Raw genomic sequence first — 27775 nt, 5'->3', positions numbered from 1 at the left:
ACTGGAGGTACAAGAAGTAAACATATTACCTCGATCTTAGCACCTCTTCGTTGGCTTCCCATTGCTTCCAGGAAACAGTTTAAAATTCTGTTTGTCACATACGTATTAACTGGATTAGCTTTTATTAAATGGGTTGCTCTGCTCTTCTCTGATGATCAGTGCTCCTTATCAAGCTTTAGAGATGACTCAACATGCAATTGGACAAATGATGGATGAGCAACAAGCAGCCCAGGAAAGAAAGAGAATACGCCTTAAAATGAATCTCTCTGGTCAAATCAAATCAGAACAAAGGACATGGCCAAAAAGAAGAAAAAGAAAGTTGCTGAACGCTAAAAAGAGGGCAGCATCTCAGTTTTAACAGGCTTCTTCTTTCAAGGAGACATTATTGTTATAATGAATAATTCCACTTGGATTAGAAGAATCTGCAAATGAGCCTGACTTCTGGTGATTTGGCAGCTCTGAATATTAAATTTCACTAAAAATTTAAATCAGATTATTAAAAAATAAAAGGCCTTTCTCCTGCAGTGTTTTGGGAAGTGGTGGCGGGAGGTTTGTGTGTGCCACCGCTGCCGCTGCCCTCTGAATCACTGCCAGTAGGAAGAGCGATGGTGGGGGAGGAGGGGGAGAAGTGAGAAACATTTTGACACTGAAAAGATTTTTGATAGCTTTTGCCATAGCTCGCATCTGTGATGAAAAAACCTGTGGTTTTTAGAGAACATCTCCACAATGAAAGCCAGGATGTCTTAAGTCATCCGTCTCCACTGAATGCTTGAATGTGTGGGGTCAGAACCTGAATTTATCTCCGAACATCGGCTCAAAACAACTTCCCGAAGCAGGTTTTAAGAAGGATTTTTTATTTTTTTGCTCTTGCGTGTCACTGTTTGTAAAAACATGATGAGATGTGTTGGAGGACGGAGGCTGAAGGAAAAGAAGTAAGAAAGGAGGAGAAGGGGAATTACAGAGGGGCCAACAGGGAGGGATATTGAGTCATGAGGTTGACGTCCACCCGTGGGAACGAGGGAGGAGAGGGGGAGGAGGAGGAGGAGGGGAATTAGAGAGAGAAGGAGAGGGGAGTTAAAGACTTTTTCTCATCTTCTCATCAACCATTTGATTTTCATAACAGGCTTTGGAAGGAAATGAGTCACATAGTGAAACAAAGCAGCAAATACAAAAACACTGTTGTAATGGAGATCGATGGCTTATGTTACTGCACCAGTAGAGTGTTAGTATGAAGTGTAAAGTCAAACAATAACATCTGCTACAACGTTAGTTTCACACCAAACTCTTCACCATCTCCCCTTCCACTAAATCTAAAACTAGGTCGACCAATATTAAAAATATATTCAGGTCAAACGGGAGAGAGAGACACAATTAACAGTGATGGAACCTAAAAACTACTCCATCAATATATCAAACCTGGCGCCTACATTACCCACAATGCAACACGACTGCTGACAGTTTGGCACAACATCAGAGCTGGGAATGACCAAGTGGGAAGCTTGGTGTTGTTGTTGCTACTGTTAGCAATACCAGTTGATAATTTGATGCAACACAAATAAGAAGTGCTAATAAACAGTATATTACTACAGCTGCTGATGCACAGAGTAGCCATCTTGGATTTTGAAGTCGGGATAGAGAGGTTCTTACACTTTTCCAACTTCAGGGAAGTAGTGCAGTTGAAATCTCTGACTGGGAACTCAGAAAATGGTTCACACCACGAGACCCAGGTGTGTTATGCTAGTAGCAGCTAATGTAGCTTTGAACCGCTAAAGGTGAGCAGCAGGCCAAAGAGGTTTTTAACTCCACATCAACAGATCTTTTCACTTTTCAAACTCGTCGTATTCAGACCCAAACAACTCTGACTCATTTGAGGAAATTCATCAGACTTTGTGCAGCTCCCTGTGGAAACACAAAAGACTTTATACAACTTTGTAAACAGACTGGAAATGGCTGGAGGGGCCCTTTAAGAGATCGACAACACTGTTGTATTTAAAAAAGAGAAAGTTGTTTTTATATCGTATTTAAATTTCTTTTTTTTTCTTGTTGGATGCTTATAATTTAATCTATTTCGACGTATCAGATTCATTATTTTTGTTTGCAGCTGAGTCTCATAGAAGGCTTTGAATGGATCATGAAGTAATACAATAAAAAAAAATTAAATAAAAAAGAGAAAGTAACGTTTGGCGTCACGTGTGAAATAGCTAACATGTGACAGAACCATTACATCATTCAATATGTATCAGTCACCTCAGTCACACTTTCTTTTTTTTACTTTTTTAAGACCAACTTCAAAAGTTTCTGGAAACGAGAATCTGGCATTAAGTTTTTGTTAAAAAAACTTAATGTCGCTGGTAATTCCCACGTCATGTGAATGGAACATGAAATCCTACGCGCCCCTGTCTGTTTCCAAACAACAGTAACTGTTCAGCTCAATACAACATTAAAACATGATCCCAGTTTACAATTTAAATATCAGGGATATTTCCATCTTTTCAACTGTTCCACTATGAGACCAGTCAATAAGGAATAACTTGTACCTGCTCAGGGAAGGTATAAATATTATATTGGTACACATAGGTGCTTTAACTTGCCTTGTGTACTTCAGTTATTAATGTCCCTGAACACCTTCAGACAACCTCCAGAGACACTTGGATTCAGGTGAAGAGACAGAAGTTTTTTCGGGTCATTCACTTTGTTCTAGCTGCGCGGCCTCTGTGCCCACTCACGGCTCAAATGATGGATTTCTCCTCGTATGACGGATGAATGTCGATGCGAAATGGCAGCTCTACAAAGACGCCCCTCGCTCTCGCTCTCGCTCTCCAAACCACAACTTTGCATCCGAGGCCAAAAGAAACATTTATTGAAAAGCGCCAGTTGTTGCAAATTGCCTAAATTACAGCACAGGTGTTAATTCGAGCATAAAATTGCCGTGACTCTTTGACTCCAAACTTGTCTCAATTTCAAACCATAAACACATGAACCACCAACCACATTACTAACGCCTGGAGTGACCTGCTGCTGTCATCATTCTCTATTAAAATGAATGATCATAAACTATATCGTGATTTGAGTAGATTCGTTCAGTAGAAGTGATATTTATAAATATTAAAGCAGAATAAAGCTGCCCTGCTCTCTAATCTTGTTGCACTTGAGGCCACGCCCCCACCACTGATGTCATAGCAGGTGCGTTGTCTTTGACAGCTCAGGGAAAACACCTGCTGTGAAATCACCGACTGGGATTTGTCCAGAAGTGAAATGTGCTTATAATTTAAAACCACAGAGAGCAGCTTTTCCTCCTCCGAGCCTTTGACCCTTTAAAACATCCTCGGCACCTACAAACATTTAACTCTGCCTCGCCTGAGACAGTCAGACGGAGCGGGGAGCGTTTTGTTGCAGCAAAATCAGCCTGTAAAATCAAGTTCGGGGCAAAGGAAGAATGTGGTTTCCCAGAGAATTAAGTCGGAAAAAAAAAAGGAGAAAGAAGAAAGAAAAACACAAGACTTCAGTTCCCATTCACATACTTGGGATATTCCTGCACCACTTAGGGGTCAACGGCAGCCGACAGAAAATGGCAGGAAACGAAGCCAGTGTGAGAAACAGAAAGTGGCGGAGGACAAATTCCTCACGTTCAGGCCCTGGTTCAGATCTGAGTGACAGCTTCCAGTGGAAAGAGGAGTCACACATGCAAACACGCTCTCGTGCTATCAAGCTGTCCAAAGTGACGACTGACATCCTCTTCCTCTGTATCAGTTTGACTCCCCTCCCCCTCCCCCTCCCTCTCCGCCGCAGGAAGAGGAAACCTGCTCCGATCCCGCCGGCCCGTCATCGTATCGAGGCCCCTGGACGCGGCTCAGGGGACCCGACTCCTGTACGAACTCTAAACCGGGTGGAAAAAATCCCCTCATCCAGGCCTGCAACATGTGTTTCAGCGTGGCCTTCCTTATGCAACTCTGACCGAGTTTCACTGGTTTTGGCAGGTGGAGGGGAGGGGTGGCTGGAGGGGAGGGGTGGGTATTGTCAGCGGTTGTTATTGGAGGAGAAACACACGTCCTCGAATTAGGGGGGGGGGTGTGTGTGCAGGTTTTTCTCATCCTTACAAATCTGAGCAGGCGAAACTTAACCAAACCTTAACCACAGCGGTGGCTCATCCAATCAGCTCACTGACCATAACGAGGCCCGGCAGGCCTGTCGGGCCCGAGTCCTCCACATGTTGAAGCTGTGTGCACGGAGCTGTAGTCGCACAGATTCACCACAACAACGAAGAACAATAAAAGCAGAAACCTTCAAATCTGTGTTGGGTTTCGTTAGAATGAAATAAGTCTGATCATACTTCCAATTCCAGGCCTGAACAGCTCGACGCTGGAACACAACACGATGCTGTCTCATTGTTTCCACGTCTTCTACACGGATCGTCAACTCGCCTGACTCTTTAACCGCTTGCATGCAGCCGCTTCAGCTTCCATCTTTAGCATTAAGTGCAAAATCAAGGCTCCGTTAGAGGGTTTCTCATGTTAAATGGAGTCAGCTGGGGCGACCGACTCATGGAGCTAATGTTATCTTAATTAGCGAGCTAGCTGCAGCTGATAACATCTGACTGAAAACATGGACCGGCGGTTTAGAAGTGTGCTTGTTTGTAGTAAGTAGAAGAGGGATAGAAAAGTAGTTTGATCGGCAGGTTTCACTTGGCAAAATGAAAGAGGAGCGATTTATGAAAAAATTAAGATCTCAAAAAGTTTTTTAATCCTCTACTTTTTCAATGCATCATCCAACTTTTTACTCATGCATCCATCACTCCATCAGCTCCTTTCCACACTGTTAAACCATAAAGTGTTGCTTATTGTCTGTGAGTATTGTAACAGAAACAGGGTCCGGGGTCGTCATGTTACATCATAATACATCTCCATTACTGAGCGTGGTATTCACGAGTGGGTGGGCGAACAGGCCTACCGGACACAGGACCAGGGACTGTTAACCAAACGACTACAAAGAGACAGCAAACAACCACAAGGAGACACAAAGCTGCAAAGACACGTAAAACAACAACAAAGAGACTTAAAACAGCCGCTAAGAGACAGAAAATGACAACAAAGAGACTTTGGCTGCGTGGTTTGTAGTTGTTCTGTGTCTCTACAAACAATCTCTTAAGCTTCTTGAGAGAATCGTGCACACACTTTACACAAGTTATTCTGAGTTAAATAACTTATTTTGAGTTAAAGACGTCTCTGGCATTTAAACCCAGTTCAACTCCTCATTTCATTCATCAACCAGCATGACAACAACGAAAAGAAAAAGATCTTAAATCAGCAAAAGAAGGAAAACATAAATGTTTACACCTTGCTGTTCTTTTGTTTTCCATCTGCTGAGACAGTGGGAGGCGGGAAAGACAGAGAGAGAGAGAGAGAAAGAGGCGGTGGAGTGAGGATGGTGATGAGTGACGAAGGCCGAGGCCGGCTCTATTGATTATTTAGCCGTGTGCTGCTGCTGCTGCTGCTGCTGCTGCTGCCCACATGTTAGTGATACAGTGAGAGCCCACACAGAATTTAGAAAGAGAAGAAGAGTGAGGATCTTTGCATCTGACACAGATGAACACATGCATAGAGATGATTCTTTTTTCTCTCTCTTTCACTCACACACTCACACACACTCTGAAACATACACACACACACACACACACACACACACACACACACACACACAAACATGTGAGTTCACTCTCTGTAAAGTAAACTGAATGGAGAGCTGCATTTTGTTTTATCTTCCTTCCTCTTCTCCTCTTTGCAGCTCTACATCTGGTCTGTGTTTAGAGGGACTTTCTCTCTTATCATACTGTACGTGCTCTCACACACACACACACACACACACACACACAGACAGACACACACACACACACACACACACACACACACACACACACACAGACAGACACACACACACACACACACACACACACACACACACAGACAGACACACACACACACACAGACACACTCACACACACACAGCTTACAGCCTCGTAAACTCGCGTTCACAGTCGACGTACTTTATTCATGCGCTCACTCTTGGGCTGTTACGCAAACACTGAGAAAACTGTGCGAGATAAGTTTGTGCAAAGTTTGCAAAGTAAAACAGGTTGGCAGCTACGGTGAAAATCTCCCATCATGCATCTGGGCTGCTTCTTATTTGCATGAACTATTGTCAGATAGAAGAACATGTGTCCCGGTGACACTGATAACATTAATAAGCAACCAAGGAGCATCACGAGGTGCTGTTGTCACACTGATCAATACTGAACTGCATTGTACTGCAGGCTAATATAATCTATCACTTGGTAATTTCAGATTATTGATTGTTATTGTGAGTCTTCTGCGTCCTTTAAAGCTTGAAACGATTCATCTATTGTTGACTACAGGTGACCTGTCTCTCTGGAAAAGGGCCGTTGAAAACTCTTAATGATGATGAGGGAACATTAAACTCAATGTCCAATCCGATCAATTCGGAGGCGGGGCTTCACTTGGAAACAACAGTCATGGAGGAGGAACTAGTGGTGGCTGTTGCTGGACACCTGGAGCTATATGACTTCACCAGCTACAGGTAGTATCGAGGTTGCTATGTCGGGAGCTTATCTTTAAAAAGTTACCATCAGTCAATATGTCATTATCAGGTTTTTAAACTCATAAATCTGCCTCAACAATCCAGTATATTGGGTGTATATGTCGGCGGATAAGTAACAAGCAAACTGCCAAATAAAGACGCCAAACTAGATTTGAGGTGGCACCAATACATCATTTGTCCACCAGAAGGCAGCGACGCTGATTTTTCAACTGTAAAATGTCCCAGTCTGTAAGTATCAGCCTGAAAAACCAGTCATCAAAAACTTCTTTAACTTAGCAACAACAGAAAATACAAACTCTCATGTAAATCTAAACATTAATGAGATTTCTCTGATCCCTACACAGGACGACTGAGACTGAGAATAAACCTTAAATTCATCAGAAAGTTTTTCAAACTCGCAGATTTTCTCCTGACATGATGTTTTTAGACTCTGCTTTAAATAATAATTTGTGTCTGATATATTTTTTCCATAATTGGGACATTTTTTACATGTACTACTTGGAAAAAATCCAGAATCTATGAATGTGATCAACACGAGACGTCTCCTCCTTCACTGACAGCGGTTTCCGCTTCACACTGGATCCTGATTCGCTTCCAAACTGGTTCTGATGTCACAAAATCCTGCTCAGAGCTCAGAGAAACTCCCCTCCATCAGGAGACGAATGTACACCAACACACACCATCCAAACATTTTACAGCATAGAGGGGGGCTTTAAGTTACAGGTGAGTGACAACAGCATCATCTTAAATGTGCCTTGACCTGCCACAGCTCTCTTCAACGCCACAGCTGAGCGACAACAGCCACAGAGTTTAAAGGGGAATGTGACAGAGAAGCAGGAGCTGACGCAGCGAAGGAGGTGACAGGGAACAAAAAGTGGCAGGTGGAGAGACAAAACTCTGAAACATGCATGACATCTCTGCTTCTTCACCAAGTTCACATTCCACTCTCTGTACGCCCACAGCGTGCTGCCTTCAGGAGCATCGTGGAAAACCTGCACAGACCCGAGAGCTAACGTCACAGGAAAGTCGCAGATCAGAAAAGGTGTGAGACTTTCCACAACCTTCCTGTTGTTTCCTCAGAAACAAATGACCAACATTAACTCATCAGGAATCATTCTTTTATCAGTTATTCACGTGCTTACATTTTCTCCACTTCCTTCAACTTCACATTTTGGCAATTAACTCTGGTTTAATATGAGACTTTCACTTTTTTTCCCAGCAGATTAGAATCACTGTACTGCATCATTCAAAGTAAATTCTGATATTTCCTGCGGCACCTGAACGCACACACCTCTCCTGCCAGCTGACAAAAACAAAAAACCTTACAATAATAAACATCTCACTTACTCACACCCTGGATAAATCTGCACAGAGCAGATATGACCCCTCGGTGAGTCATGAACAGGAACCATGAAGTTTGACACCACCGGTTCAACTCTGCTCCTGCAACTGCAGGCTGTGTAAAGTGACACCAGGTGTGTGTGTGTGTGTGTGTGTGTTTTCTTAAACTGAAATGGATTTTTAATTTCCTCTTACCTCTCGGCGGAGGCTTGCTGACCAGCTCTGCGACGTGCCTCTGCAGCCGGACCACTCTGCCCTCCAGCGCGCCGGACCGGTGGCACACGGACACCAGCTCTCCCTCCAGCTCCTCCAGGATGCTCACCGAGTGGCGGGACAGATCCGAGAGCTGCCGGAGCACCGAGCACAGGGTGAAGCCGCACACGTCCGCCAAGTCCCCGAAAATCTCCGCCTGCCGCCGCCGCTGCTGGTGCTGCGGACGCGCCTCCAGCAGCAGCAGTCTGCCGTCGGGCTTGCACACATCTTTTGGAAGTATCGTCCGCTTGCAAAAAGGCATGATTCAAACAAAAAAAGAAATAACAAAGTCCGTGCGTGGTCAAGTTATATTCCTGTGGTCCTTCTCCCTCCGGTTGGCGCACAGACGCATGCTACGACTCCTCCGGGAGGGAAAACTCCGCCGCTGGTGGAGAGGCTTGGAGCGAGTTGCGCGTCGTGCGCCCTCATTGTTTTTGACTGGGAACGAGCTTTTCACTGCTTGTCGGTGTGGAGGAGAGACTCAGCTGCTCTGACGATTTCTGTCAAGACAATCAGAGTGTAGGACAGGAAACATCCGGTTTGAACTTTCAAAATCAAAGCCCGAATTTAGCCCATATTCTTTATCAAAACCACCAAGTGGATTTAAGGATTATCTTAAGTCTAATTGTCGTTGTTATGTTAGTATAAATACACTGATATGTAATCTTAGATATGATATAAATCTAGAGTTTAACTTTAATATATTCTACTACATTGGCCCTACTAAAGATAACATATTATGCAACGAAGAATTTACTTAAAATTGATAAACTGACTTTTCTCTTATTGCTTTCTGACTTTAGTGTTGTATTTTAAAAGTATTTATGTTAGCTAAATGGTTTTGCACACTCAAAATCTAAAAAAAGAAGTATCCATGTGTCAGTCTGTCACTTTAATGGCTATTCTGGCTTTTTTTTCTCCACATCAGTTACGAAACAAATGCACAATTTTATCCTGCACTTATTGTTTTTATGACATTTTTGGTGTGATTTGATTGTGTTCAACCCCCCACGTGCTTTTATTTTGAAGCGAAATAACAAAAGTCGCATCTTATTTTGTCAAGTTTGACGTGGCGACACGGGGAGCAACAGTCTGGTGTTTCCCGTGAAGAAAAAAAAAACCTGTCTGAAGGAAGAAGAGAGATGAAGATGAGAAGAAAGATGAGGAGGAGGAGGAAGAAGAAGAGGAAGAGAAAAAGAGAATGGAAGGGTGAAAGAAGAAGAGACTGAGGGTGTAGGAGACGGGGGATGGATGAAGTGTTCGGGTAGTCCTTCACGCATCGCTGCGCGTAACGGTGCGCGCCCACGTGTGACTATGCGTGTGCATGTGTGGGTAGGTGAAAGACAAATTAAGTGAGTGGAGACTCCTGCCCACAAACTTTTAGTGTGGGGCTGTTAGTCACGGTTTGTTGCCCCTTAATATTAATGCTTCTGTGTGCGGTTGTATTTTAATAATATTGTGTGTTGTGGTGCCAGTTTGTGTTTGTCCCTTTCCTGTTCTAACATAAAAGTGTCCACGTAAAAAAACAGGGTTCATAAAGAAATGGGTTTTCCCACTTTAGTGTGTAAAAACGAAGCATCAATCATCTTCCGGGGCTGAAAAAAATGAAGCCAACAAGCAAGTGCCAAAAACTGCAGTTCCTCTAATGGCCACTTGAGGCTGGCTCCAACAGTGAGTCAATCTCCACAGACTCCCATTAAAGGTATGCACAGCTGAAGGTGTGGTTGCTTTGAGTGACAGGTGGGTGAGCGTATGCTTGCCACAAACCGGTTTGCACCGAAGTCTCCACACACGCCCCTCCCCTTTGCCCATTTTTGGAATTAGCCAGGAGTTAGGTGGAGTCAGGCACTGCCAAGATGGCGACGGCGGAGCAGCCCACTCCGAAGGCTACGTCCATATTCATATACAGTTGACTGTGTAAATTTGAGTGGTCTGCACAGAGCCCTGACCTCAACTCCACCCAGCTCCTTCAAGATGAGCTGGAACAGCGACTGTGGGACGGACCTTAAGTTGGACTTCACCGATGGTCTTGTGGTTGAACTGGAGCGAAACGCTGCAGCGAGGTTCCAAAATCTGGTGGAAAGCCTGAAACCAGAAGAAAGAATGAAAGAAAGAAAGAAAGAAAGAAAACGTCACTGGAGGCTTCACGCTGTAGAAACGAGACATGATTTAAACAACTGGGTCTGGAAATGAGCGGAAGAAGAAAAACCAGGGGACACGAATTCCTGAGTGAGAGAAGAAATGAACCAAGACAACATGAAGCTCTGTTTTTACTCTAAATTGATTGTTTCGTACATCTTGTACAAATTTGTGTCTCATTGTAGTTAATTACTTTAAAAAGAAACAGTACAGTAGAAACCTGCTACTTTTTTAACAATACACAACCTGTTTGACACGACAAGTGAAAGTGAAAACTGCACGTTTTTCAGCTCCTCTCTAAAACCGTTCCATACATTCACTCCTTTAGCTAAAACACATTATTATATTTGCATGAAGTTGGGTTGAAGTTTTAATCTGAGTTGCAGTAGAGGAGTCTGCAGACACTAGTGAGTAAAATTACAAATATCAAATCTAAAAACAGACACAATTTTATGCATAAAAAAAATCCTGTAGCTAAAACTTATGTCATTGTTTTCACGTGACACCAGTTTCCTTCGAGTCTGACCCAAGATCAGAACAACCTCTGTAGATAACTCATCAGATGCATTACATAACATAGTCACAAGACCATTGTTTGATTTCACCGAGAGGATCTTTAGCATAACAGTGAACGCCTCCTGCTTTTTTTCCCCCTCATAGTCCCTGAACACACCACCGATCCAAGCCAAAACTCTCTGGTCAACCTACATTACCAACTTCTCAGAGTGGATTTATCTCTTTCCTCCCACACAAAGTGACAACAAGTGCACGGAGAGCGCGGTCAGAGTATCTCTTTAAGAAAGCAGATCAGTTGCAGGAGCCCCTGGGGCACATGACGTGGCCCCCTGGACTCCGAGCAGCAGGGTGGAGGAGCTCTATCCTCCCTCTCTCTGGAGCTGTTTGAATCCCTCTTGCTTCACAACTGTTTTCCCCCTCTGCCAGCTGCTCACATCCTCCGCCGTAAATCTCACAAAATGATCATTTGTCCTCCGCTCACCTCCCTCTCATGAGAGATGACGCATGAATCAAGAGTTTCATTCCAAAAATGACATTTGGAAGAATCTAACACTTGCTCAGATTAATTGATTAATCGTTTTAATGTGTCTCTCCTCTGTGTTGTGAAGAACTTTTACCTACACACTAATGGTTCTGTGTCCATGCATGACATATTAAGTATAAAAATTAATCACCTTTAATTACACAGCTTTGAATTCCTTCTCATCATTTTTTTCGCCTCACCTTTTTTCTGTTTTCATGCACTTTTATACATATTTATCAGTAATATTGATTGTTTTGTTTATTGTTTGTTGACTTGTTTAATGCAGAACTTTCATTAATCTATCAAAGATATGATTTCATACGAGAGTTTGGAGGGTCAAAGCTTTTTCTTTTTGTTTTGTTGCGAAGACAAAAACAATAACAGCAAAATAGTTTTGAAAGGAGGTATTTGTAAGTTTCGCTAATGCTACATAGCTAACGTTAGCATTAGCAGCCGTTTACTAAACTATTCTAGAGGAAACAATTTGAGTTCAGCATCAAGCTTCATTTGTTTACTCACCAAGATCCATCTCCAGAGGTGGAAACCAATGTTAGCTCTTGTCTCTATCACGTCTTTTGTTCTCCTGAAGTTAGCATGCTAACTAGCCAAGCTAGCCCGTCTCTTCACTTTCCGATAGCAGCTCACTCTAACCTGCAGTCTGCCCTGAAGACGTAGCGCTGCTCTGAGGACGTATTATAACCTCTTGTCTTTGTGGAATAGCCTAGCTCGATGGTCAAGGAAGGTGATACACAGGCAAAGGTGAATATTTGATTTACAGTGCTCAAGCTAAGTGACCCCAAAAACAACAACAACAAAAAAGAGGGATTTGGTCAAGGCTGGGGGAAGTTTGTAGGGTTAAACGAAACACTAGATTTAACTTAAACCTGAGTAAACAAAGCATCTCAACACTGTGTGACTGAACAACCTGTTTCTGTAGCTCTTTAGAACAATGCACATCAAATATGGATTACATATTGAACCACTTGCTACAAACAATATCTGTTCAATCCTCTGTTTTTGTGTTGAACACAATCAGAGTTTGTTTTTTGGTTGTTGTTTTTTTTTGTTAACAACTCTGACCTTTGACCTTTTTGTTCTGTTGGTTCTTCATAACATCGATCCAGCCGGCTGATTCAGTCTCTCCCATCCTTTTTTGGTTCATATTCAAATGAATCGGTGTCACCACAGTTCAGCGAGCTGTTTTTCACAGTTTTTTCCTCCTTAAACTGTTTTCATTTGAATAATTTGAATTTGTGAGTCGCGAAGAGATAAAACTACACCCAATATTCAACGAGAAGAAAACAAATATGGGAGAGAACTCTTGAGAGAAATAAACAATTTTGTGCAGCAGAAATATGCAGCCCCTCAGATTTATGAGCCTATTGGGGATATTTATTTCTTTTTGAAAAAAAATGTGTGTTTTTAACATTTAATATAAAGTGTCGACCTAGAAGTTAAATCCTCAAACAAGATTCTCTTTTACATTGAACCCGTCCAGCTGCACAGATCTCCTCCTGCTCCTCCGTGAGCTGAATTTACAGCACAGTGACGTTTCAGCAAACTTCTCTACAAACACTTTCCAGGACTCTCTGCTTTCTGCGGAGCCCAACGTATCCCCTCCTTCCACTTCCCTCCTTCCACTGCTCCCCCCCCCCCAAAAAAAAGCACATCTGGTCCTCAGAGCACCCCCCGGGCCCCCTTTAGCAACCCCTCCCAGACGTGAACTTGGCCTACCTAAATGTTTTTGTTCATGCAGTCTGTGTCTGTCTTATGGAGCTGGGGGGATGGAGAGAAACGAGAAGGAATTTCAACATAAACTGCCTTTTATTGACACAATTGAAAACATCAACATGAGAAACTTATGAGAGACAGAAGAGAGAGGGAGCGTGTGTTTGTGTGTGTGTGTGTGTGCGTGTGTGTGTGCACGACATCAAGAATGTAGATCCAAACTGCTCTGCCTGTGCAGGAGATTGGAGAAAGAGAAGAAGAAGCGGATGGGAGCGGCCGCATTACATCATCTGCACACTTACCCTATGGCCTCACACTAGTCATGTCAGTGTTGTTGCTTAGCCAATCAGTTGCCACGACAACCGACGCGTCAATTAGTCAATCAGCCGACCTAGCTAGTCAACCGAATCGACCGGTTAGTTTTTAAACTGGACGTCCAAACCCCGCCTTTCGGCCGGCAACCTCGACTGTCACTGAGCCCGTCGTCCAATCAGCCGACAGGCAGTCAATCATATGGAAGCAATTGATTAGAAACAGCTGTCCTCACCCACTCTCGCTCCCTCCCTCCTCCACCTCCTCCTCCACCTCCTCAGATGACTGAGTTCATTGTTTCAGCAGCTCAGCCCACTTTTCTGCACTCGCGCAGGGAGCACGCTCCAAATTCACCTCCATTACTTTTGTCCACTTGGACCTGCTGCCTCACTCCGTCTCACTTTTAATTCATTCAACCATCATGACTTCAGTCAGCTGATCTGCTGTCTCACATCCAGAGCGACTCACACAGGTGATGAGTTTATCTCAGTGGCTCCTAAACTAAATCTGAAGGGTCACAAAGTAATTAAAGATCCACATTCTCCTCTTCTTCTGTGTTTTATTTCAAGTGTTGATCCATAAGAAGATTTATTTGTGGTTTTAAGAACCAAAAACGATCTCAGTGAAGCCAATCAACAGAGAGGAAGTTCTGAGCCTCTCATCTGATTGGTCGACTGTTTTCTGAGTGATCCAATAAAAATATAGCAGATTTCAGGTAAAAACACTCAGAGAAACCAAATCCTGCAAGGTTTGGATGGTGGGTCCAGGTGGGCGGTGACTGCTTTGTTGTGACATCACAAAGTTACAGGAAGTCCTGACAGTTCATTTTAAGGCTCAGTTTCTGAATTCAGGCTGTGTTTATTTCTCTGCGGACTGAGCACTTTGATACGTTCTCAGAATTAATATAGAACCAAGACCTGATCTATAATCAATCATATGGAAATATCATTTTATACTATATGGGACCTTTAACATCGTAAAAGAAAAACATACTGTTCCTCCCAGTAGCCTCATGTTAAAGGTGCATACCACATAACTATTTGTATTACTGCTTTCATACGTTTATATTGCATCAGTATTTCTAACTTATTATCTAACTTCCACCATTTATTAACATATTGTAAATTTATTATCTTTGGCAGTTTTTTTTGTTTTTATCTTTATTGTTATTGTGTATAATTACTTTTACATGCAGTATTGTCTTGAGTCTCATCCTGGGCATTTCATTGTACAGATGACGTGTGTTTTTCTGCACAAATGAAAAATAAATTATCTTACAAACATTTTCTTTTCTTCTGACTTTTATTTGTTTTTTTTTCTTCGGTAAAATTGCTCCACTCCTCTGAAAATCCTTCAAATGAAACAACCTGAGAAAGAAAAAATCAGACTTTTTGCAGATGAAAACAAAACATCACTGCAGCATCATGCACTGTAACATCATGGGAACACTTTTTAAATGTAGGTATGTCTTTATTTTATTGAAGAATACTATATTTTTAAATCATATTTGGCTCCAAATAAAAACAAAGATACAATTATAAGGATGTCTCACCTCTCTGAAATCTGAGATGACAGATACAACCGAAAAGATGTTTAATATTTAAGGCTGAATATCCTGTGATACGCACGACCTTGATGTCACACACAGAGTCGCAGTGAGCGGAAGTTAAATCTGCAGCGCGGCAAATATGTGAAGCCTGTCTCCATGTGTGAGGTCCAGTGCAGTTTGACTTTCTCCAGACATTAATTAAGGATTGTGTTTAGATGTACGACCGGCGATCAAGCGCCTGTGTGTGTGTGTGTTGTTGTTTAGGACAGCTGGAGGTGGCGACGGATGCAGGATGAATATATTCAGGACGTTTATAATGACTGTTGTTTTCCTTCCTGCTCGGTTTCACTCTCTGTAAGATAATTCGACATATTAGTGTTCTGTTCTTTGAGTGGATGTTTTTCTCTGTATTTCCTTCCTCTCTCATTTCTTTTTGCTTTTCTCACCATGCTGCCAAATGCACTTCAAAGCCTCAGTGTGTGTGTGTGTGTGTGTGTGTGTGTGTGAATCAAATGTGATTGTTGGTCCGCTCACAAGGGGGATGCAGAGCAGGACCGGAGTAAAGCACGCGTCTGTTGAGTCTCATATTTCAAATGTTCAAAGACTGTGTTTGTGCGTGTGTGCGTGTGTGCGTGTGTGCGTGTGTGTGTGTGTGTGCGCACGCTTATTTGTTTACAAGAACTGGTCCCACGCCAATAAAAAATGGGGACAACGCTGCCACTTTTGATTTGTTGCTAAACCACAAACCCTTAAAAGTGTTTAAAAATCTGTCACTTCATTTGGTCGCATTACCTCGAAACACAAATCTGTTTACACGCTGCAGCCTGCAGTCACGCCAAGGTCAAAGTTCATCGTCACATGGATGGATTCAGGCTACCTGCGTCCGCTTCCTACTTCAGATTGTTTATACATCGTTGAATAACATTAACAGTTTCTGATTTATGACCTTATTTCCTGTTTCCACCTGCATCGTTTTGTTGGTTGGTTGGTTTGTCAGCGGGATTACGCAAAAAAGTGTTGAACCCATTTGCACCAAACTTGGTGGAGGAGTGGGAAACGGGCCAGGGAAGAATCCATTAAATTTTGGTGCCGATCCGGTTAAAGGGGCGGACCCAGGATTCTTTTTTATCACTTTGTTTAACATTGCAAGATGTAATATATATAAAATTAAAACATATAAGTAAAAATGATATATTAAAGAATCAGAAATAAATAGAAAAACTTATAAAAAATGTCTCTGTTTTAATAAATTCCATATATAAATTAAATATATATCATCAACATCGTCATATTATATTAAAATAAAATCAATCAATAGATATTTTTAATGAATCTGACAGACGTGTAGGATAGTTTGGCCTGAGAGCAGGTGTTTTCTCTACTGTTCTCTCAGGTGTTTAGAGACTTTGGTTTTCTCTGGCAGTTACGTAGGAATTAGTGGCCACTGGTCACATGATTAGACAGGTTGTCAATAAATCAACAGGTCGGTCCGGATTATTTTAACCCTTTCATTTGATGGTGAAACTGGAGAGATGATAAAAACTGTACCAGGGGACGCAACAGTAAAACTGATCATGTTTCAACACTTATACTTCAGAAACATAGTTCATTACAAGCATCTTAAAATTGTATAATATTGTACAATGCTCACACGAGAGGAGAGGATGTTGTATTGTTAAGGATAGAAGAAATAATACGATTTATTCATCTAATAATCGCCACTACGCCCCTGCTGATGTTAGTAACCTCCTGCAGAACTCGCTCACTTTCAAACAACAGGCTAAATTTAAACCGTGTTCCTAAGGCGAGAGGTGAACTCAAGGTTGTCAAAATGATGACACTCAAAACATCTGTATTTTAGAGGTTTTTAAAGGTTGAGTTAGATTTTTATTTTTTTTTTCTTTCCCCTCTTTTAAAATGCAGCAGATTCTCTGTCCTCAAACGCTGTCCTCACTTCTCCCTGCCAGAGATGATGGATTACTGTACTGTTCAGTGTGTCAGAGAGCAGACGGTCATGGGAGCGAGCCATGCCCCTCTATATGCACACACACATACACACACACTCCTGCTGTGTGTGTTTGTTATAGCGTGTGTGTCATGTGCTGGACAGGCCGGGTGAGGGAACGCAAGTCATGGGTATGAGTGCTGGTGATCTCTTTCTCCTTAACGTAAACACACACACAAGTGAAGCTGAACACCAGAAGAGGATCCGTAACACACACACACACACACACACACACACACACACACACACACACACACACACACACACACACACACACACACAGGTGGTGTGTGCCAAGCCAGGTTGCTGCAGCGCAGAGCAGGCTGTAACTCAGCAGTCACCATATGGACTGGTACTGAAGTCACAACACAGAGAGATGGAGGGATAGATTGGGGAAGGGAGAGAGGGTGATCTGGAGGGAAGGATAGGGGGATGTAAAGTAAAAGATGGAGGGAGAGAGGAGGGAGGGATAAGAGGTGGAAAGGAAAAGAAAGATTAGGTGTGGAGCAGTGTGAGGAAGGAGAGATGGAAGATATTTACATAAAAGGGGAATTAAAAAAGAGGGAGGAAGGGAGGGAAGATGAGGTAGGGACCGATGCAGAGAAGGATGGAGGGAGGACGAAATGATATTTAGGCAAGGATGTAGGAAAGGAATGGAGGAGAGATAAAGGTAGAAAGAATATTTAAGGAGGGAAGGTAGGAACCAATGTGAAGGGGGAAGGAGGTGAGGGAGGATGGAGCTAGGAAACTGCAGGGGGGTAGGAAAGATGATGGAAACTGAGGGATAGAAAGAAAGAAGAGATGAGGAAGGAAGGAAAGAGATGGAGAAAAAAAATTGGGTAACGATGGTAGGAATCGATATGGCAAAGGAAGGAAGGAAGGAGGAGAGGAAGGGTGAATGGAGGATGCATCTAGGAAAAGAGGATGAGGTGAGAGGAAGTGAGGAAGGTTAAAGGGAGGATGGGATCAGAATAATGGAAGAATAGCTGCAGAAGAACTGAGGAAGAAAGAAAGAGTGGAGGAGGAAAAAGGGAAGGAGGTAGAGAGAGGATGAGACTGGAAAGAAGAAAGGAGGGAGCAGAGGGATTAGGAGAATAAACAGATGGATGGTGCATGATGAGATGAAAAGAGAGAAGAGCTGTTCAGGTACCAGCCGCAGATCTCATGTAGAAGCAGAATTAAAGGGACAGTTCATCTAGAAATGACTTAATCCTGCTGCTGCACTTCACACAGGTGTCACTCATGTTAATTGCTGCCTTCAATTTAATTGTTGCTAAAACAGGAATTCAAAATTACCTTTATATCTGCAATTTCCTTTTTTATTCAGTTAAAAAAAAAAAAAAAAAATTCTGCAACAGAATTTCAAACAAAAACTCTAAAATTTAACAAAATATGTTTAAACATTAAGCTGTATTTTAAACCGGTTCATTAACATCAATAAACCCCAAAAGCCAACTTCAGTGATTTGAGCTTCTGTATTATCTGCTGATATCTTATAATGACTCATTTCAGAGTTTTAGACCTTTAAGAGTGAAGTTTTGTGACTTTACGTTTCTTTCTCAAATTTAAACCACTGTATTAAACTGATAGTTGATGCACAATTTGTCCTTTTAGAGAGTTAACTTTTAAATATCTCTTAAAATTCCCCCCCGGCCTTATTTTGGATAAAAATGCAGAACACCATTTAAGTTTCTGAGTTGACACTTGCAGCTATACTCTGGGACTTTTCTCAACATTTGAATAAAAATCTATTTCCCATCAAAGTCTAAGTCTGCGTACAGGAAGTCTTGATAGCAACCAGAAAGGACGCACATGGACGAGCAGAGTGTTTTGTAAATAACAGTTTATTTGAAAACCAGGTGGTCTGTTCTGTGGCCAGTTTAGCTGCTGCCCTGCTTGGCGGCCAGCCTCTTGTCTCTCTCCTCGGCGATGGTCAGACGGATTCCCTTTCCTCTGGGCAGGGACACCCACGGCTTGTTGCCCTGCAGACGGTAGAGGGGCGACAGGGGCAGGTAGAAGGTAAATGGTTAATGTTGATCGAGGGGGTGGTATCAGACAAGGTTTGTAAAAGCGTCTCATTCTGAATGTGTTTGTGTAAGGTTCAATCATGTTAATGACAGGTTTATTCTTTACAATTAAAAATCACAAAAACACAATTTATATGGTGATTAGAAACGTTCATTTACATTTTTAATGAATTGTTTAATTAACAAGATTCAGGATTATTTTTGAGAATCTGTAGCCATCATCTTATCACCATTTCAAGCTAAAATAACACTAATTTTAGTTTCTCAAATGAGATGTACTGATTGTCACAGTAAATTACATCTCTTTGGACAAACTAAAAAATTCTGATTAAAAAATAAGTCATTAGTTGCAGGTCTAAATATTCACAGTGCAACATGTTTATTTTAAAATCTTCTAAAACATTTAGCAGAGATGATCCTTTAAAATGTTCTTTGGAGAAAAACCCAGTCAGTAATAAATATATTAATCTGGAGATAATGGCCTTTCAAGTTACATGCAGCCAGTTAAACACAGGGAGGAGAAGCGAGAGAGCGGCGTCCAGCTTTTCACTGCTGACGCTCTCCACAGGCCACATCCTCGTAATCACACCGTCTTTATCAAGGAGCTCAGAACTTCTTAGAGGAATTGGTAGTGTGTTTTCATGGCTGATCAAAACCAAAAAATGTCATCATTGCTCCAACATTGTGAAACACAGGCAGAGGTTATTCTCTTCTGCATGAAGAGTTTTTATCAACTGAGAGAAGTCAAAATATTCTGTGAATTTACTCCTCTCGGTATGACCCATATTTTATACTAGTATCAGTCCTGACATGTTCTGTAAGGAAGTGAAGTTGTATCTAAGTCTGGTTGTTTCTCGCAACTCGGTCTGATTATTTCTACGATCCTCACCTTGCCAATGACGAAGATGTTGGAGAGCCTGGTGGCGAAGCTGTTGCCTGTGCTATCCTTGACGTGCACCACGTCGAAGGAGCCGGGGTGACGCTCCCTGTTGGTGATCACACCGATACGCCCCAAGTTAGCACCACCAGTCACCATGCACAGGTTAGCTGGAGGGGATGAGAAATATCACATTAGAGACACTGTGTTCATATTAAAATCAAACACAAACATCAAGTGACGTGAAGGAGAGCTGAACCTACCAGTATCAAACTTGATGAAGTCTGTGATCTTGCCGGTGTCCAGGTCGATGCGGATGGTGTCGTTGACCTTGATGAGGGGGTCAGGGTAGCGGATGGTGCGGGCGTCGTGTGTCACCAGGTGGGGGATTCCCTTGGTGCCAACGATGAGCTTCTTCACCTTGCACAGCTTGTACTGCAGAGAAAGAGGAAAGTTAGCATACATGTTGCACAAGCTGAGGCTAAAAAATGGGTTTAAACCCGTTTCCAGTTCTTACCTTGGCCTCCTCAGCGGTGATGCGGTGGACGGTGAAACGTCCCTTCACATCGTAAATCAGACGGAAGTGCTCGCCAGTCTTCTCGATGCTGATCACATCTGTAAAAACACAAGCAGTCGACAGTCTTAGCATCTTCAGCAGCTTCTTTAATACATTAAATTAGTTCGTGTCGTGGAGTTTAACACCTTCTGGATTATACAGACGTCAGTGAAATGTTAAATGGATTTCGAGCTCCGGGTACAAGTCTGCCATTAAATGCAAAGGAAACCGTTTAACAGCCAACTAACCAAACTCTGGCCTGACAATACTCCTAATGTGTTGACACTATAAGCGGTGCAGTAGAATATATCCATCCTGACAAGCTTATCATTATCCCTAATTTAAGAGACGATACTTAAAAGCAACTGTCACCCTTTCACTAAGAACCAGACAGATTTATCCCCATCTTGTCTTTCCAATTTAACTCATTACCATTTACCCACACTTAGTTCAAAACTATGAGAGCCTGTTGTGATTAAACTGTCTTAAAGGGAGTTTTACAGTCTCCATACTATGCAATTTTTTACCAACACTTCCTGCTTTATTTTACAACTTTGAGTCGACTCCAATTTACTTCACCAGCTACAAATTCACCATCTCAGAATAAACGCAAGATCATGGACTAGAGTAAGTCAAGAGCATCACATCTCATCTTTCTCAAAGACGCCTGAACACCGCCAAGGACACTTCAGTTGACACTTTCTGACCACAGCAGCGTCTCCACCTGTTCGGGTACCGGGATCATTCACAGTGACTTCAACAGATCAGGGTGGGGGCTACATGTCTTTTAAAAATACTTTGATTACTTGCACAATCAAATGTGTTCTTTTTGGTTCATGTATCATCCCACAAATCAGCAAAACTTCTCTGTACAAAGAAAAAATTAAATTGCCCAGTGTACTGATATACAGTGGAAACACTTTATTCCAAAATGCCAGTTTGATTAATTTAAGAGAGGAGTTGTCAATTTAGCCAAAAGTGTAGCCATCAATTTCAATAGAAATCATATAGGAACGATCTTTAACTGCTACTGGCTCAGAGTGGCAGGTGTTCAATGTGTATGTATATAAATAGGACGGCGTCGTCGTGCTGTGAAGACTTCCCCTGGATTTGGAAATTAAAACGCCGCACCTCCGTATGAGGCTGTTGGCCGGCAGTGAGGTGGAGAGAAAAGTGAATGGGTGACAGGTTTGGAGGAGGCGTGACTGTTGGACCCTGGACAAAAAAACACGTCGTGTCAAGGCTCCACAGCAGGTTCTGCAAAATTGGGTTTGTTGCGGTCATTGAAAAATACATTGGACATTGTGATTGAGCTGATGAAGTGTTGAGATTTAACTTTCTATCGAGATGGGGTTTGGTTTGGTATCACTGCTGAGTACAGTCCTCACGTTTTCCCCAATTTGTGACAGCGAAGAAGTAGTTTGTTTTTGATTCATAATCTCTCCCTTTCTAATCAAACCAAGTGGAGCAGCTGATGTTGCCTCACCTGTTTTCTTCCAACTGTTCCTGTTCTCACTTGAATCAAACCGACTTGGTCCTGCCAGTATCTCGCCTCCAAACCAGTCGGCGTTTAATTTATTAAGTTTATCGCAAAATCAAAAGTGACAACAATCGCTTGAATTTCCAGACAACCAACTAGGAAAGTGTTAGATCTGACAACTACAACTGAAGCAGCACAGACATCTTATATAAAGTTTAACGTGAGCGTCTTCCTGAACTGATTCGCCTAAAGTGACAGCTGCTGCGTCTGCCATGTTCAAACACTGACAAATGATGGTTTTCAATCCGTCTCTTGCCACTTTTTTCCAAAAGAAATCTAATGATAGAAACTGACTGAAGGCAAAATAAATCTCAAATTTAGCAACTTAATCTCAAAGTCACACTTTCGTTTTGGAGCTGATTGTTGATATTTACTTGCCTCCAACAAAATGCAACAATGAGTAAGAAATGTCAAAGTGTTGTTGTTGGAGCTCAGAACTTCTTAGAGGAAATGGTCGTGTTGTTTCAGCTCATTGCTGATCAAACCCAAAAATTCATCATTGCTCCTTCTACCTCCTCAGAACTGACTAAAAGCATCACTAAACAAATCCAGCGGCATCAAAACCAAAAACAGTTTACAGGTTGTATAAATCCACCTCATCTTACATAACATTATCTATAAATTCTTATATACACATCAAAACAGGAACCAAAGATCCAATCAGTAGACTATCAAAAACCTTACTGACAACCAGAGGACATATCCTCCAACAGATTTTAGCAGTAATGAAAACTCTTCCAAGTCCAATGAGTTAACTCACCCATGAATCCAGCAGGGTAGGTGACATCGGTGCGGACCTTGCCGTCGATCTTGATGAACCTCTGCATGCAGATCTTCTTCACCTCATCCCCTGTCAGGGCGTACTTGAGGCGGTTCCTCAGAAAGATGATGAGGGGCAGGCACTCCCTCAGCTTGTGGGGACCGGTGGAAGGACGAGGAGCCTGAGAGGAAAGGAGGTAAAATACGTTAAAATGTGTCAAAATATATAGAATATAATACAAAGGATAAATGACAATCTTATTTGATTATTGGTATTTTTTATCTAGTAAAAAAATCAGAGCTTGCCCATTGATGTCTCATTTGTTGTCTGAGAGGATGGATGTGCACGCTCCATTACTTAAAACTACATCTCTTTACAAAGTTTCAGTCCAAGGTAATTAAAGCATGACTTAACTTCATAGGATTACTATGATGCTGTATGACAGCAAATCAAACAATAAAGGACAAAGGCGAGAAGAGGTTATAAACTAAATAACAGTTCTACTTAACAGCTGTATCTGACTTGTCTGCATACATGAAACACACAAATGTGAACTTGGAAATTGTCAAAGATCTGGTTTCCTGCTCAAATTGCCCCAATGTTTCACCTGAGCAATAATTGACTATCTTCATCGTCTAAAGTAAACATGGCCCTAACTGCAACTATTAACTGATTGATAAGTTTACACAATACTAATGGACATATCTTTTGAAAATCAAATGGTAATTTTAAAAGCTTCAGACAAAAATATTCAGCACATTCTCAGTTGCCAGCTGCTGACCCTTGTCATGTGTAACAACTTAATGTCACGGTTTTGGACTTTTAATCAGACAAATCAAGACTTCTGTAGACATCAACTTTGATTCAGTGAAATAGTGACGTGCATCTTTTCCACTTCTGTGACATTTCATTCAAACAAACTGAAAATAGACAATCATATTCATTGATAATGAAAATAATCATTAGCTGCGTTGCTAGTTTCTTGCGTATTAAGGTCACTACAGTCACAGGTCTGAGTATGGATTTATATGATTTATAAAGCCATAGTGATCTTTGAAAAACTCAGGTTGTGTAACACACTGCTTCTTTTCCAATCCCCAAACTCTGCTAACAGTTTAGCTACAGACATAAAGTGATCTGCACAACAATTATCAGTTAACTTGCAGCTCTCAAAGATGTGACATTACATTTTTAAAATAAAAATGTTTTAACAACGAAAGACCAGCAATTTATTCTTTGGAAAACTGTACTTTTGCTCCATGAACATAATTAACTAGAAACACGTGAGGATGCAAATACATTTAAAAAGAGGAATTCATGTACATCACATTTCAATAGCGATGTCTTTATGATTCATACCGTTTTGCTTGCAACTCTTGAACCTCAAACCTCCGTTTACACAATTTACACATCAACACTAAACAGAGATGACACGAAATATAACAATTTACAAAAAGGTAGTGGAAACATTACTTACGAACACTCCGGTGAGCTTGTCAAGCATCCAGTGCTTTGGCGCTGCGACGCGCTTCAGGTGCTTCTTCGGTCCTCTTGCCTGGAGGAGAGAGGACAAACCCGGTCAACAAGGCGGCAAACAACCATCAGCGCTGGTCTGGTAATATCACAAGAGCCATAAATACAAAGTAACGGCGGCAAAGAAGTAGGAAAGCCCGCTTAGATAAGGACACGCTCGGTCAGCCCGGTTAGCATGGTACGCTAACGCCGGCTGCGGCCTAGCCAAGCTAACGCCATCACCCATTAACATATTTTAAGTCTCAAAAGTTACATTAACGTAACTATGGTCCCAAAATGTAGAAATATCGCACAGGTTTACGTACAAAACAGCGACATTCCCACCGACTAACGTAAAAGCATTTTTCTGTTAAATTAACGCGCTAACACTGATAGCCACGTTCAAGCTAACAAGCCGTGGCTGACTGAGGTAGCCTCAACTGACTTAAAATCATCAATAAAAAACAACAATCGATGTTTTTGGCCACAATATTAACATCTACCGTTTAATAAGGTGTGGAATTTAAAACTAGGACATGTATATGTGCGATAACACAACAGCAGAAAGCGATGTTTGGTGATTATTTCAGAGAGGAATCGTGAGGAGAGACAGCTCACCATGTTGGAGTCTGCGGGGAAAAGGACCTCTCCTCTTCCGGAAATCAATGTTAAGGCCGACTACGGCAGACTGGGAGGGACATAAGAGCTGAAAGTCGCAATGTAAAATCGTACAAATTTGACTGCAATCGTTTCCAAGCACTTTTTCTTTCTTCTTCTTTTTCTTTTCAAAAATTAAATTCTCTTTAAAATTAACAACTTTCCGCTACTGTGAATTATAATTTGTATGCTCATTCTTTAGATTTTAAACTATTATATTGATATTATACATTACTTTTGCTTTTGATAGAATATTTTTTATAGTATTGTGTTGCTACTTTTACTGAATACTTCTCCCACTAGGCTGTAATGTAGTAAATGTGACAGTTGTTGACACATTTCAGTCAAAACTGCCAAAACAAGGGGAAAAGTCAGGGCATTACTAAAGCCCATAGGATTTAACCTCTGGGGACCATTAATGTCTGTGCAAAATCTGTCTAATAAACAGGGCCATATTTATTTGGGCACCATAGTGATTTAAATGTGATGCACCAACCATAATATCCCATAATAACAACCTGCTTTCAAGGTTTTGGTCCATTTACCCTCCTGTTAGTTCATCCTTCAACTCCCTTCGCTTGTTTCAGACTGTCTTGGACAGGAAATGCCAGTGTTGCAGTCCTGTTTACACTTATGGAGATAAAATTCCTCCTGTCTGTGTCTTCCTCTGCCAAATGATACCAACTGATGCACACATGAAACACTCTCTCTCTCTCTCTCTGAAGGTGAGGCTGGTGCAGGAACTAAACCCAAAAGCTTGGGACAAAACCTGGAGTCTATTTATACATACTGTAAGAAAAATGCTCCCTTCCGTATAGTATTATCACATATTTATCTCTGCTGACCCACTTTATTTTCTTATTTTCTTTCCTTGAAACATAAATCTTCAGGGCGTGCACGAGTCTGTTTTTCTGTGCAGTGTTTCCAGCAGAATCAACCCACTAACCTACATTTTATTCAGACCACTTTTTACGTTTTGCACAAGCTTGGAAGAGCTCCACAACGTGGCCTTTGGCCAGCAGCTAGTTGGGGAACCCATCTACGTTTTCTCCATTTTTAATTTCCTGACCCACTTCTTTTAAAAACACGCTGTTGTACTGGACACTCAATCCACAACCCAGGAAGTTTTAGCTCAGGATTAAACACAGATTTGTGGAGTCACATTACAAAAGTTGAGGGAATAAAGAGGCGACATTTGTTTAAAGTGGCTGTCTGAAAGCTGCAGTATTGTTAAATACAGATGCAGAGTGTAATAAAGTCCAGCTGATGGCAGTAATAAAACAAGTATGCATGGCTTAAGCTTCTTATCTCAGAAATACACACACACTGCAGCCAGATTCACCCTTTTTAAAAATGCTTTCTCAGCTTTGTAAACCCAAAAACAGCACTTTGTTATGACACACAATCGTGATTCATTAGTCACCCTTAATTATTGACAATCCTCTCTGTTTTTCTGTTTGTTATAATGTGCAGCTGTTGTTATGGTCATGTTCATTCTTTGATCTTTGTCAGATTTCTGTCCATCTAACCTCCATTTAACCAGGAAATACATTTAAGAAAGATGCATTTTTACAAGAGAGACCAGGACAAAAAGATAGATAGATAAATAGATAGATAGATAGATAGATAGATAGATAGATAGATAGATAGATAGATAGATAGATAGATAGATAGATAGATACTTTATTTATCCCCTAGGGGAAATTCATGAAAACAGTGTAAAGTTAACACAGAGTCATAAACAGAGTCACATACGCTCTAAGATGTGACAAGTTGAGCTTACTTAAAAGAGTCTAGGAAACCGATTGCACTAAAAAAGGCAAGTAACTATAACTAATAGTCTTAAGTTAAGTTTACTTCATATCCACTTGTCAAGTTTACTTTAAATCTAATTGTATTAACTTACATTTGTGAAGTTAATTAAACTTAAAAGTAGCAAGTATAATGAACTTGATCTTTCTAAGTGTTACCAACTTAAGTAAAACAAGTTAGCTAAACTTAACTGAGCAGTTGTGTCTACTTAATTTTGTCAAGTTACTTAAACTTAAAAATAACACGTATAATTAACTTGATCTTTGTAAGTGTTATGAACTTAAGTAAGCCAAGTTAGTCTGACTTAACTGAACAGTTGTGTTTATTCAGTAGAATCTAGGAAACCGATTGCACTAAAAAAATCAAGTAAGCAGAACAAAGAATTATAAGTTTGCAGGTTCATTTTATTATTGAAACAAAAGACCAGAGACCACAAAGGAGAGAAGCTTGATTGTGACGTTTGGGGTCACAGATCAGACTCAGAAGTAGCGACCACCTTAAATTCATTCATAAATTATAAATCATAATGTCATTTTTAGAGGCTGATTTGCTGCCTTTTACTATCTGAGAAATATTTCTAATATCAGATGTTTGGTCTCTGAGCTGACATGAGAATCGACACTGGGTTCATTTAAAAGCCATAATATCATTTATATATTACTGATGTATTTATTTTATGTCTTCCTGCTGTTTTTAAACCACCTACTCTTCTCTTCATTCTCTCTTGTTCTCTAAACGTATCCCTCACTTTCTCCCACCAGTTAAGCACTTGAACTTGTGTGTGACCTTTTTCTGTTTTCACACTTTTGTTTTCTAACCCACATTGTCCACGTTAATTAATTTTTAAAGAAGTTTATCTCAGCATTAATTATGTAACACGGGACCATTTGATGAGGACTGTTCCTGTACCATGTGTGTGTTGAACAAAGCTCTGTGCCAGTCTTGTTACATGAACACCAGATGGCAGGATTGCAGCATTATATTGTTGAGTTCACATGTGAGTGTGAAACTTGTTGATAACTGTATTCGATGGACGTGGGGTGAATTAAGAACGGGC

The 27775-nt window shown here is 41.3% G+C and overlaps 2 protein-coding genes and 2 non-coding genes across 4 annotated transcripts in view; all 4 read right to left on the bottom strand.

The window, feature by feature from the left end:
- Window positions 1–8938, bottom strand: part of nhsl2 (NHS-like 2) — a 129413-nt gene extending 120475 nt beyond the window's left edge. Inside the window, exon 1 of the mRNA XM_056369666.1 lies at window positions 8149–8938. Coding sequence (XP_056225641.1) covers window positions 8149–8467 — 319 coding nt within the window. The 5' untranslated portion in view covers window positions 8468–8938. The remainder of the gene's footprint in view (window positions 1–8148) is intronic.
- A 9865-nt stretch (window positions 8939–18803) lies between these two features.
- rps4x (ribosomal protein S4 X-linked) lies at window positions 18804–24932 on the bottom strand. The gene is made up of 7 exons (XM_056369874.1): window positions 24868–24932; window positions 24215–24292; window positions 22738–22918; window positions 20399–20496; window positions 20145–20316; window positions 19894–20051; window positions 18804–18959 (listed from the first exon to the last, which is right to left on the bottom strand). The coding sequence occupies exons 1-7, from the start codon at window positions 24868–24870 to the stop codon at window positions 18858–18860; spliced, it is 792 nt and encodes a 263-aa protein (XP_056225849.1). The 5' UTR covers window positions 24871–24932; the 3' UTR covers window positions 18804–18857.
- On the bottom strand, window positions 19607–19679 carry LOC130164999 (small nucleolar RNA SNORD61). The gene has a single exon (XR_008826691.1). It is a non-coding gene; the product is annotated as a small nucleolar RNA SNORD61 (small nucleolar RNA).
- On the bottom strand, window positions 22405–22480 carry LOC130165001 (small nucleolar RNA SNORD61). Its single transcript, XR_008826693.1, has one exon. It is a non-coding gene; the product is annotated as a small nucleolar RNA SNORD61 (small nucleolar RNA).
- Window positions 24933–27775: the final 2843 nt, after the last annotated feature.

This window comes from Seriola aureovittata, chromosome 23 (genome assembly GCF_021018895.1).
Source record: "Seriola aureovittata isolate HTS-2021-v1 ecotype China chromosome 23, ASM2101889v1, whole genome shotgun sequence".
NCBI lineage: Eukaryota > Metazoa > Chordata > Actinopteri > Carangiformes > Carangidae > Seriola > Seriola aureovittata.
This window is presented reverse-complemented; position numbering and strand designations above follow the sequence as displayed.